The following is a 12,654-nucleotide window of genomic DNA, read 5'->3' as shown; positions in this document are numbered from 1 at the left end:
TATGACCCCTTTGTATGTAACTTCTCCAGTTCAGCTTGTCCCTCATGTTTGTTTGTCGACACACCATTACCTGTGCTCCCTTGGCAAGCTTGCCCCATCTCCCGGAGCAAGTCTCGCTGGAGCTTTTGCTCCATGAGCCTTTCCATAAGGCTCTTCTGCAATGCTAATTAAATGAATATTAAGCACTTGGAGCAACATTTAGTCTTTTAGTTCAAATGGAATTCCCCCTGTTAAATGGACTTAACAAAAAAGTACTTTTCCATTAATAGCCTAAAATTGCTAAATAGGCAATAGTTAAAAAGAGAAATAAACTTCACTAACTTCACTTTAATTAGCTGATAGCTGTATTAAAGCAAAAATTGTGATGCATCTCATACTGAGTTTGAAAGACAGACTAATAGCTAGATTGATTGAAAAAAAGAAATTAACTGTAATGGAACGTCAACTCCATAGGATGTTTTCAACCAGTTTATTTTAGGAAACACTTTTTAACACATTAACTAAGAAATGCATGAAGATGATTTCCATTAGTTTATTGTGAATACCATTAAACAAATACAGCAAGAAACCATCTGGTCAATATTTTGTCCTTGGCATACCTATCATTGTTAACAAGTTAAAACTTTTCCCTATACATGTGACAATGAACTAAAAACTGAAACTGAAGTGCTGCACTTCTTGCTTATCCTTAATTGACATTAAAAAGATGGTGTTAAACCATCTTTTTGAATTACTGCAATATGTGTGGTCTTCATAATAGCATTTTCATGCAACAATTGGGCTTGCCAGTGATTTTAAAGGCCAGATAAGTGTCTGGACTTGCATAAAAAGTCGTCAAGTCAAGTCAAGAGAGTTTATTGTCATGTGTCCCAGATGACAATGACATTCTTGCTTGCTGCAGCACAACAGAACATAGTAAGCATAATACAGAACAGTTCAGTGTGTCTATATAGCATAGACCATATATATACACATAAATGACAGATAAAGTGCAATAGGCTGTTATAGTTCAGAGTTTGTTTGATGGCGAGTTTAATAGCCTGATGGCTGTGGGGAAGAAGCTGTTCATGAACCTGGATGTACCAGATTTCAGGCTCCTGTACCTTCTACCTGATGGCAGCGGAGAGATGAGTGTGTGGCCAGGATGGTGTGGGTCCTTGATGATGCTGGCAGCCTTTTTGAGGCAGCGACTGCGATAGATCCCTTCGATGGTGGAGGTCAGAGCCGATGATGGACTGGGCAGTGTTCACAACTTTCTGCATCCTTTTCTGCTCCTGGACGCTCAAGTTGCCGAACTAAGCCACAATGCAACCAGTCAGCATGCTCTCTACTGTGCATCTGTAGAAGTTCGAGAGAATCCTCTTTCACATACCGACTCTCCGCAATCTTCTCAGGAAGTAGAGGCGCTGATGTGCTTTCTTTATAATTGCATCAGTGTGCTGGGACCAGGAAAGGTCGTCGCAAATATGCACGCCCAGGAATTTAAAGTTCTTAACCCTTTCCACCATTGTCCCATTGATATATATGGGATTGTGTGTCCCTATCCTACTCTTTTCAGTTCCTTGGTTTTGCTGGTGTTGAGATTCAGGTTATTGTGCTGGCACCATTTGGCCAATCGGTCGATCTCACTTCTATACTCTGACACGTCACCATCAGTGATTCGTCCCACAACATTGTTGTCGTCGGCGAACTTGATGATGGAGTTCACACTATATCCGGCTACGCAGTTATGAGTATAGAGTGAGTAAAGCAGGGGGCTGAGCACGCAGCCTTGAGGTACTCCCGTGCTGATTGTTATCGAGGATGACACATTTCCACCAATATGGACACACTGTGGTCTGTGGATGAGGAAGTCAAGGATCCAATTGCAGAGGGTACACAAAAATGCTGGAGAAACTCAGCGGGTGCAGCAGCATCTATAGAAGCATCTGCAGTTCCTTCTTGAACTCCAATTGCAGGGGGATGCGCAGAGACCCAGATCTGAGAGCCAACTAAGGTAAAGAGAGCAGATTTCCTTTCCTAAACAAAACATTAGGGAACCAGATGGGTTTTTAATAATAATTCAATTGTCATTATTTCACGAATACCATTTTTATTCCAGATTTACTTATTAAGTTAATTGAATTACAATTCACCAGCTGACCTTGTGGAATTTGAACTCCTATCTCCAGATTTTTAATCTAGAATAGAAGAATAGAATAGAATTACCTTTATTGTCATTCAGACCTTACGGTCTGAACGAAATTTCGTGCCTGCAGTCATACATACAATAATACAATAATAAACAACAATAAACACAAATTAACATCCACCACAGTGAGTCCTCCAAGCACCTCCTCACTGTGGTGGAGGCAAAAATCTTAGCGCTGCAGTCTCTTCCCTCCTCTTCTCCCTCTGCGCTGAGGCGATTCCCCACTGGGCGATGGCACAAACAGTCCCACGGCTCACCGAGCCCCGCAAACGGGCCGGCTCAAACACCGCGGCCCGGGGTGGTCGAAGCTGCCGCCCTTCAGTCCAGCGTTCACAGCCGCTGGCCCGCGGCTGAACCCCGGACTCAGGTCACCGCCGCCAGAATGCCGTCCCAGCCACTGGAGCACCGTTCCAGCCCCGAGCTGGATCGCCCTCACGTGAGTGCCGTTCCTCCCTCGAGCTGGGCCGATCCGACGGGAGCGCCGTACCTCCCTCGGGCTGGGCCGCTCCGACGGGAGCGCCGTTCCACCCTCGGGCTGGGCCACTCCGACGGGAGCGCCGTTCCACCCTCGGGCTGGGCCGCCCTCACGGGAGCGTCACAGCCCCTCGCGGGAGCGCCGTTCCAGCCCCGAGCCGGGCCGCCCTCACGGGAGCGAGCCCAGGGCAAGTCCTGACTGGCTCTGCCTCCGCAGTCTCGAGGTCGCCAGCTCCGCCATTAGGCCTCAGCGCAGACGGAGGCAGAGAAGGGGGATACGACAAAAATGTCGCATTCCCCCGAAGGGAGAGACAGCAAGCCCTGTTTCAACCCCCCCCCCTCCCCCCCCACATAAACACAAAATCTAAAAACCAAAAACTTAACTAGACAAAACAACACAAAAAAGTAAAAACAAACGGACTGCAGGCGAGCCGCTGCTGCCAGGGCAGCGCCACCACTAGGTTGGTAGGTTACTGTTTCAAGAACTACCTTGCCAAAACTGGAGTATCAATATTTGTGGCATGGTAAAGTGAACATATTGAAAAATGGAAAATGTGTGATTGAATACAATGGAAGCTAAATGTTACGTATTTTGAGCTGGTGCAAGAATATAAATAATTTTGAAGGAATGGGTTAGGGAGGAGAAGTTGCATGTGTACAGATCTTTGCAGCTGATGGGATAGATCAACAAAGCAGTAAATTAAATATACGATCTTGGACAGTTATGAAGGATTTGAGAAGAAAACTAAATGTGTTTTCAGGGGAGTGGCTTTACAGTTATGTGGTTACACTGAATAAATTAGGGTTAGTCCCACACAGATGGGAATACTAAGAGGAGATTTGATTGAATAAGGTAAGATTTAGAATAAGTAGGAAAAGGTTTGATCTGGGAATTGTAGTTCATATGAAAGTCTTAGTCAACAAATAGTGAACAGGCAATCCATGTCAGCAAATTCAGGAGGTGAGTTGGTAAGTAATTTCTGTGTGTGCAAGATGTGCAAGGCAAGTGTGCATAAGCAGCTCCGTTCCCAGTTGTTTCATGAAGATATGCACATTAACTACACATAATTTCAGAAATTGTACACAAAGCACAAACTTGGGCGTGAGAAAGACATAAAGCAGTGGTTCTGAAATGGAACTACTGTTGGAAGTAATGGATGTCTTGAGAATAAAAGCATGGAAGTGGAGCAGGAACCCTGTTTCTCTGGGGCTTGATTGTGTATCATGGATGAATACCTAAGAAAAAAAAACTGGATGGGTCAAGTGCTCTCGCAAACAGGTTATAAAGTCATAGAACCATACAACATTGCAACATGCCTTTCGGCCCAACTTGCCCATGCAATCAAGATGACGTCTACACTACTTCCATCTTTGGCCCATATCCCTCTTTCCTATCCATGTACCCGTCCAAATGCCTTTTATATGTTGTTATAGTACAAGATTCAACTATTTCCTCCGGCGGCTCATTCCATATACCCACCACCCTCTGTGTGAAAAAATTGCACATCCTATTAAATCTTTCCTCTCTCAGCTTAAACCTACATCCAATTTCAAAATGTTAAAGGATCTGGTCCATTGAAAGACTAGAAAGGAATCAAGTCATTGTCTTCATTAGAAGACCACAAAAATTAAGAAGGAAATATTATTCCCTTTATGGAGTCCTAGAGCAGTTCTGTTTCCTATTGTTAGACTTTGCTTTCTGGGTGGAGGTTCAAGGAGTTTCCTCCTTGGTTATTCTCAATTAAGGGCTGCTGCAGTGATGATATTGCAGGCTGAATGACGCCAGGCACATATGTGCTGTGCGTGCAGCAAAGTGACAAATGAGTTTACACTTTAATCCACAGAACAACAATTTTTTTAGAGGATGAAAAGTCATTGACCAGAGTGCACAGACTGAGGTGATTATCAAAATCAAGGGGGGTCATGAGCAAGACATATTTTACTCAGTGTACAACTTTGACTTGGAACTTCTATTTGGCAGGGAATTAGAAACATTTTCAATACTAGATTTGAAAAGGAATTTGGTAAAACCTTGAAAGAGAAAGAATTGCAGGACTATGAGAAAGTAACTTAGCAGCCAGAAAGGCCGTAATGTTCTTTAATGGAACCAGCACAGACTTGAAGCCATGGGTAGCCTCATTCTGTACCTAGTGATTCTCTGAATATGAGTTTATTGTAAAATGAAAGAAGATAACTATTGAAATTAACATCTTCTTGAAGAGGCTGAAATATCCCAGAGATTATCTAAAAAATATGAATGGAGGCACATTCACTGAAATCAAAGGTATGTAAATCTGATTATTTCATTAGGTTATAGAAACATAGAAACATAGAAAATAGTTGCAGGAGTAGGCCATTCGGCCCTTCGAGCCTGCACTGCCATTCAATATGATCATGGCTGATCATCCAACTCAGTATCCTGTACCTGCCTTCTCTCCATACCCCCTGATCCCTTTAGCCACAAGGGCCACATCTAACTCCCTCTTAAATATAGCCAATGAACTGGCCTCAACTACCTTCTGTGGCAGAGAATTCCAGAGATTCACCACTCTCTGTGTGAAAAATGTTTTTCTCATCTCGGTCCTAAAAGATTTCCCCCTTATCCTTAAACTGTGACCCCTTGTCTCTACAAATAAAATTGCATATATAGAATGTGCACATATGTAGAATCGATAAATGATATAGTAATAAGCATCAAAGTAGACAGAGAAGATCAAGGGCAGCATTTCTTGTTCAATTGCATTCATACACAGAAAAACTAATGGATGTATTGAACCTGATTGGACTAATGGTCGGCTGACAATTACATAGACACCCGCCAGATAAGCTGCAATGATCCGACCTCCCCCCACACTGCGGACTCACCACTAAGTCCAGAGTTATCCTGTAAAGTGCCGAGTGAGGGATTGATACATTTTACACTTTGTATCTGGCTCTTTCAGCTTTAAGCCAATTACAGTTGGCACGTCTAGCTCAGCCCTACTTAAATGTGGCTGGCAATCTTTGTTTAAAACGATAAGGGTAATGTTTTATGACTCTTATAACAGTCCCTGAGCTCATGCCAACCCAACGTGCAATCGACCAGTGAGCACTGTCAACATTTCCCATTTTACGCTGCTTAACTCACTCTTGGCAGCAAGAACCCTGCCAGGATTCCACTGTGTCTGACCTTCAATCAAAACAACTGGATGAGTTCTTGATTCACACATTAAGTGAGGGGGGGGGGGGGGGGGGGGGGGGGAAGTAGCCCTCTATTGCAAAGGTCTGCCTAAAGACAGACGATCTGGACCAATAATTGAGTTGATAATTTGTAATCTTGTTCGGTCAATTGTAAATTTAAACTGTGTTTTATACTTAACCGGTTATTATTCTTTAATTAATATTCTGTACTCCACATTTGGTGAGACTGAGTTCTTGACCTAGTTGTTTCAGACCCGTCTACCTCTGGTACCTGATACAGTGATCATGAATCCAGTATTTAAGTCCAATTTAATTTGAAGGCATGGATGAAAGTCAAACCAGAGGGTTGGCAGCTGGCAGTTTACAGTGGTATCGGAAAAATCGACCTGAAATAACTACAATTTAAACAGCCCCAGGGAACATGTCAACTCTCTATGCAGTTGGCCACGTGTGTTGTCCTCTGGGAGAGGATGTCCATGTGAAATGAGTCTCCAGTGCTGCTTAAAAAGAGTGGTGGTAATGACCTTGAAGGCTGCATGAGCAAGTTAGAATGTGCAGCAAAAGCAGTTCTTCCAGTTTTCTGTCCCATGTAAAGTCACCCTCAATTTCAGCAGAGGTAGTAAACGAGCAAATCCAAAGCACACAAATAGATGAACAATTAATTTAAACAGTCACTGAACACAGGACTCCACCACAAGCAATCGACCGTGGAACATCAACAGCATGTCCCACTTTACATTGCATGGCTTGCTCGTGGCTGCAGGAATCCTGCCAGCATACCACCGCGGTTTACGTGACCTTCAATCCAGGCATTCAAATTGTTGATTAAAATGGCATGGAATAGGAGGGGTATTTAGGAGGGGAGCTCTGTCTCCAGTTGGACAATCCCATGGTCGACTTTGCCAATGCTTTCTTCTTGTCTATAAATGTCAAATTGAATATTTAATTTGGCTTAAATTCACACTCACTGTAGAAAAGTTACTCCAGCATTTTGTGTCTACCTTCAATCTAATCCAGCATCTGCAGTTCTTTCCTACACATCCCCTGTTAGTTTCCCAGCTGGCTGATTCTTCATGGCATGCACCTTATCTAATCTCCCCAAGTACTATTAGCCCTGGTCAGGATCAAAAGCCCTGTGAAACCTGCTTCCCTTGCATAAACGGATGATTGCTCCATCCTCATCACCTCACCCCACACCAGCATCCTCTAATAAAAGTAACACATCAGTCATGTCATGTTTAAGATCTGTGATTTAACTCTTTCCTAATAGCAACCAATACGTAACAAGAGTAAAATTTGTATTATTTTCTTCAATCATTGCTAATTCAAAAACGTGTTTGACTGTTATTTCTCTTACACTAGTGTTTTGTACTTCACTGTGAAAAATGTCCCAAAACAAATCAATAGATGTTATCCAGCTCAGGAAGGGCCCGCTGGCAGTTCATTGGAGCAGTTGTATGCTGCTACCTTATCCACCTTTAGATCAATGCATGGGCTTCTGCATCAGCATTGCAGATGAAGGTTGCCCAGAGCATCATTGATCTGAGTTAGGGTCCATAGGCTTTTCTGTGGTGAATGTCTTTGGCTCAAATTAAATATTCAATATATCACCCTTGATCTTTAGGATTATAGGTTATCATGAGTATTGTGCCAATTCATTCCATTTTATTTGCTCCCAAAGCTATTAATGGGACTTGCAATCAGGAAGACAAAAATTATGATGTCTTAATTGCAAAAGGGTTTGACAACAAGTGTAGCAATATTGTGCTCCAATTATTTAGAGCTCTAAAGAGACTGCATCTAGAATATTATGCACCAGGACAGTCTCCCTATCTCAGAAAGGGTGCATATGCAAAAGGAGAAGTGCTGCAAATTTTCACCATTCTTCGGATGGGAAGATAGACACTAAGTGCTGGAATAACTCAGCGAGTCAGGCAGCATCTCTGGAGAGAAGTATCTTGGGATGGGAAGTTTGTCATCTGAGGAGGAATTTGAGCAGGATAAGCCTTTATTCTCAAGGTTAGAATGAAGGACAATCACATTGAATCATACAAAATCTCAAGGGGCTAATGCCGCAGAGGTGATAATTCCCCTGCGTGGGAGTTCCAGAACCAGTGGTCAACAAATAAATTAAGAAGCTGATCATTCTTCACCAGACAGCTGAAGAGACTCAGTTGCTGAGTATATTCAACACGGAGTTCAATACATTTTTAATTTAAGAAATTAGGGGAATGGAGAGATATATAGTTAGTTCTGGAAAGTAGCCTCGAGGTAATAGATCAGCCAGATCTTATTAAATGGCACAGTCTATGTGAAAGACTGAATATCTACTTCTGCTTTTATTTCTTTAGCTGTTGTAATGGTTTACCAATGGGAAACTCCTTGCATGGGTAATAGGAAGGACTAAAACTGTCAGACGGATGAGCATTGATCTCAAACCTGCAAGTGTGGGGACAGTGACAAACCTTGTTTGCTGGACAATGCATTTGCAGGTTCCTAATCGCTTAAAAAGCTGAGCCTATTGACAAGTTGACTATCACTTATTTAGGCTCATCTTCAGAAGGACCCTCAGCAGATATGTTATACTTGTATGATATCAAAGTGAAATGCACCAGTGCACTCTGAGCAGAATACCACCAAGTGTAAGAGCTGTGGCATATTTCTGAGGTGTTCATTGTTTTCTCAGTCCACTATAACAGACAAGTATGACTATACCTCTGCTGCAAAATATCCCCAAATTCCATTCAGCAATAGCAATAGAATGGAGGTATCAGGAACAACCTAACTTTGGTCCTCAGCTTGTAAACATGCTGTAAGACTGATCAGTAAAGATGGTGCTATGGAGTTGCACAGAGGAAAATAACTTCCTCTGTGCATGGATTAATGGATTAGGAAGGTTTGAAGATGGAAAAAATAAGTAAAGGAAATTATTTGACTTTACAGCTCGAACCTTTATTCACTTGAACACAATTCTCATCGCTGCTCAAGGTTGAAGAAACAGGTGGTTACACATATAACCTGTTTTATGGAACAGAATAATAAAGACTTTTAAATAATTACTCATCTAAATTGTATGCATGTGAAAAGACATATTATGTTAATTTATTGAGAAATTTTTATTTAGTGAATCCCTTTGTTTAAGCTTGCAAGCTGTTTCACTCGAGCTCGGGGGACTTTTAATTGATCTCACTGTATTTTCTATCCAAGATGTTAAGACGTTACAAATCATATGAGTGAAATAAATGATTTTAGATTCTCTCTTCTTGAGATAAAGTGAAATCGGTCCATATGAAAAATGGCCTGCATCGACAATCCATTGTACTGATATTCACTATCAGCCCCCTTCTGAAATTGACAAATTCCAGTCTACAATGTCTTGTTTATGATTTGAAGGCCAGTTGATACTGGTTGAAATGTACAGATTCGAGACAAGTGGGCATTACATTATTCCCTTGTGGTCAATGAGTACACACAAGATTGTGTTACCCAACTTTTGTTTAGAGATACAGCAGGGAAACAGGCCCTTCAGCCAATCGAGTCCATGTCAACCATCAATCACCAATTCACACTGGTTGTGTTATCCCACTTTCAAAGGCACTCCCTGTTTATATAACTGTTATGAGTTATGCAATACTGAAAATTAAAAAAAAGAATGCACAAAAAATATTCCTGGAAACGAAAATACATATGTTCTTGTTTGTTGCACTACAATTGAGAATATTTAGAGGATTATAAACTTGCTCCTCGTTTTAATTACTAATCGATATCCTTTTAGCACACAGCACTCTTTGTTAACAAAGATTTCTTTGACTAAGTTGTTAAAAGAAGGGTCTCGACCCAAAACGTCGCCAATTTCTTGGCTCCATAGATGCTGCCTCAACCACTGAGTTTCTCCAGCTTTTTTGTCTACTTTCAATTTTTCCAGCACCTGCAGTTCTTTCTTAAACATGTTAAATTAGTAAAGTTGCTTTGAGGTCTTACACCACCTTATGGCTTACTAATTTTAGAGCAATTACTAAAATAAAGTACGAGGACAGCTTTATGACAAAAAAGATTAATTAAACAATGTTCCTTTGTTGTAGATTCCAATTCAGATGACTTTGACCCTGCTTCAACTAAAAGCAAGTACGACTCAATGGATTTTGATACCTTGCTGAAAGAGGCCCAGCGAAGCTTGCGTAGGTAACAGGCACCAAATGTGCTAAATGTGGAGAGAGCTGCAGTACCTTGCAGGCATCCTGTCATGTACCATTAAAGAACTTGCATTAGTCATCTTGGGATTTTATCCCTCTTTACACCCTGTACAAATGAAGTTTACATGAACACAGCTGCTGCAGTGTGTGAGGAGAGTTGAAGGATGTTCAACTTAAATGAAAAGGAATCCAAAAGCAAACGTACAGACAGTAGGCTAGTGATATTTTACATGTGGTATTTAAATGATATTCTGATTGGTGGAATATGCAGCTTGTTCAGCATTTTTTCTGACATTTGGATGTGGTATTACATTATTGACAAGAGTTGGGATAAATACTTGGGGTGTTTCAAATATTTTATTTACTAAATGCTAAAATGTAGTTACAGATTTACTAATGTTAAACTGAGAGATTTTTATTTTGTGTAAATATGACAATGTTTGTTTTTTTTGTTACAGCTATGCACTGTAAATGCAGCCTTCTTTTAAATAATTAAAACAAGAATGTAACCATAAGTTAAACACTAGTGTACAATAATATATTTAGAAAATTAGAGAGGTACAAAGCTGAGATGGGTAAAGTAGTCTGTGTGGCACATGGACCAATGCTCATTTCCTACAATGTAGCTTTACAATGACCTTGCAACTGATCAGCTTTAAAATGAATCAGGTCACCACTTCCATTGCTATGTTTAATCATTCAAGGTGCTTTTTATTTTTTTGTCGTTCACAGTAACTTAGATGAAAATTAATAAATCAGAAGAATAAAATGAAAACATATTCATGATTTGCTTCTGATTTCAAATTATAATTACAGACCACTGTATATTGATTAAAATATTATAGTTATCACACAAATTCCATCTATTTTAGAGGAAATCTTATGGACAGATAAGTTAGCAAGTTCCAAATTTTCTAAACTTCACCATTTGTTGAAATAAGGAAGTGGATAAAAATGTTGCCATTGATGCTCCAATGCACTATTAAATGTGATAAGCAATAGATGTCCAATGCACTATTGACACGCATTGTGAAACCCCAGATAATTTTGGAACTGAATATCAGGACAGGAAGACACTGTTAAGTAGCAGCTAGCAAAGGTGAATTTCTACCCCAGAATTTGCGAGATATGTCCCATGTCATCGTCGCCAACAGCGGCTACACCTAAGCTCTTTTAGATTTACACCTCTCGCAGGTGATAGTTTTATTTATTTGTCCATCTCCACTTTGTATTGAGTGATCCAAATGTCTGCCATTGGAAAATTGTCTTCATATATTTGGTAAACCAAACCGAGTTGTCAACTTTGTAACTATATACTAATAGCAATATAAAGGTTTTTGACCTAATCATTCATTCGCCGTGGTATCACTGGTCTTTTATCTCTGCTCGCACTATTATTAGAAATAGTTTCAGGTCTTTTAACTCATTTTATCATATGATGCCAAACTGAGGTTTACATTTTCTTCCCTGGATTTTGAATATTCTCTTCTTTATTGTAATAGTAAGATTGTAAAAATAAATATAAAAATAGCAATAAATGTTTATTTTTAAAGATCTAATTTTAGCATACCATGTTGTGAAGTGGAGGATCAGGCACATTACCCAGCTTCTTTAGGTGCTTGTTGTGTGTTTCAAGAAATGTTAGAATTCTAACCTATAACAACTACAGTATTTCATAGTTTTTTGTGTAGCAAAGGCTAACTTAAACAAAATAAGTGAAACTGTGTGTTCGTAGCTAATGTTAGTTCTCAACTATTCTTTATAACTTGGGTAATGATGTTTTGTTCTGTCTGGCAAACTTGATGAGGATTTTAATTGTAAAATAAAATTTGCTCTGTACAATAACTAGAATAGCAATGTATTATATCACTTGATTATTCTTAATTTTAATTAATTTCTGAGGACACTGTGCTGTTAGGTGTGTGGGTGAAAATATATTAGTTGATGGAACTGTGCTGACCAGGAAATGTGAGGAGGAACATCTATGTGAGTTCCTTTTTACTGACATTTCTAACTGTAATGTGTGGTTGAATCATTGTATAGAATTACTGTGATTTTTTTTTAATGTGCAGTTTTCATCAACCTCACTTAACTAATAAAGGGAAACAATGTTTCAAACACTTCCCTGTGTGCGTAATCATCATACAAATCAAATCTGCATAAACGTCATAATTTTTTTAATTATTGTAATTTTCGTATAATTTATTGTAAAATGCAAATGAATCGGAGGGTTCATAATTGATTCCTTAAACAACAATTTCAATTTATAATCATCTTTAACATACCAGTAGGTCACAAATGCTTCAAAAACTTGGTACTGAGCCACATAAGAAGATATCATATTATATGTAGATTTCGCATGAACGGATGTTTCTTAAAAATATAACTTTAAAGGAATGTCTTCAATGAGCAAAAAAAGTAGAAGGCTGAGAGTTTTACGGAGAGAATTCTTCAATTTAAAGGCTTTGACAGTTGGAGGCATCTTGAATGCAAACATTGGAACTTTAAAATGAAATGTCTAGAAACCTGTTTTTGTTTTGGTGTTACAAAACCCTAAATCGATTTTACCCAGAGTAGATTGAATTTGCAAATATTTGGGGTAAAAACACAAATTGA

At 39.8% G+C, this 12,654-nt stretch overlaps 1 protein-coding gene across 1 annotated transcript in view; it reads left to right on the top strand.

Moving 5' to 3' along the window:
- The window catches only part of LOC116979790 (peroxisome proliferator-activated receptor gamma coactivator 1-alpha-like), a gene marked incomplete at its 5' end in the record, with an annotated part of 34,801 nt that extends 22,641 nt beyond the window's left edge, over positions 1-12,160 (top strand). Inside the window, 1 exon segment of the mRNA XM_033031650.1 lies at positions 9,928-12,160. Within this exon segment, the coding sequence (XP_032887541.1) occupies positions 9,928-10,031 (104 nt within the window).
- Positions 12,161-12,654: the final 494 nt, after the last annotated feature.

The sequence above is a fragment of the Amblyraja radiata genome, chromosome 1 (genome assembly GCF_010909765.2).
Source record: "Amblyraja radiata isolate CabotCenter1 chromosome 1, sAmbRad1.1.pri, whole genome shotgun sequence".
NCBI lineage: Eukaryota > Metazoa > Chordata > Chondrichthyes > Rajiformes > Rajidae > Amblyraja > Amblyraja radiata.
Note: the sequence above shows the minus strand (reverse complement) of the source record. Positions and strands in the feature narration are given on the sequence as shown.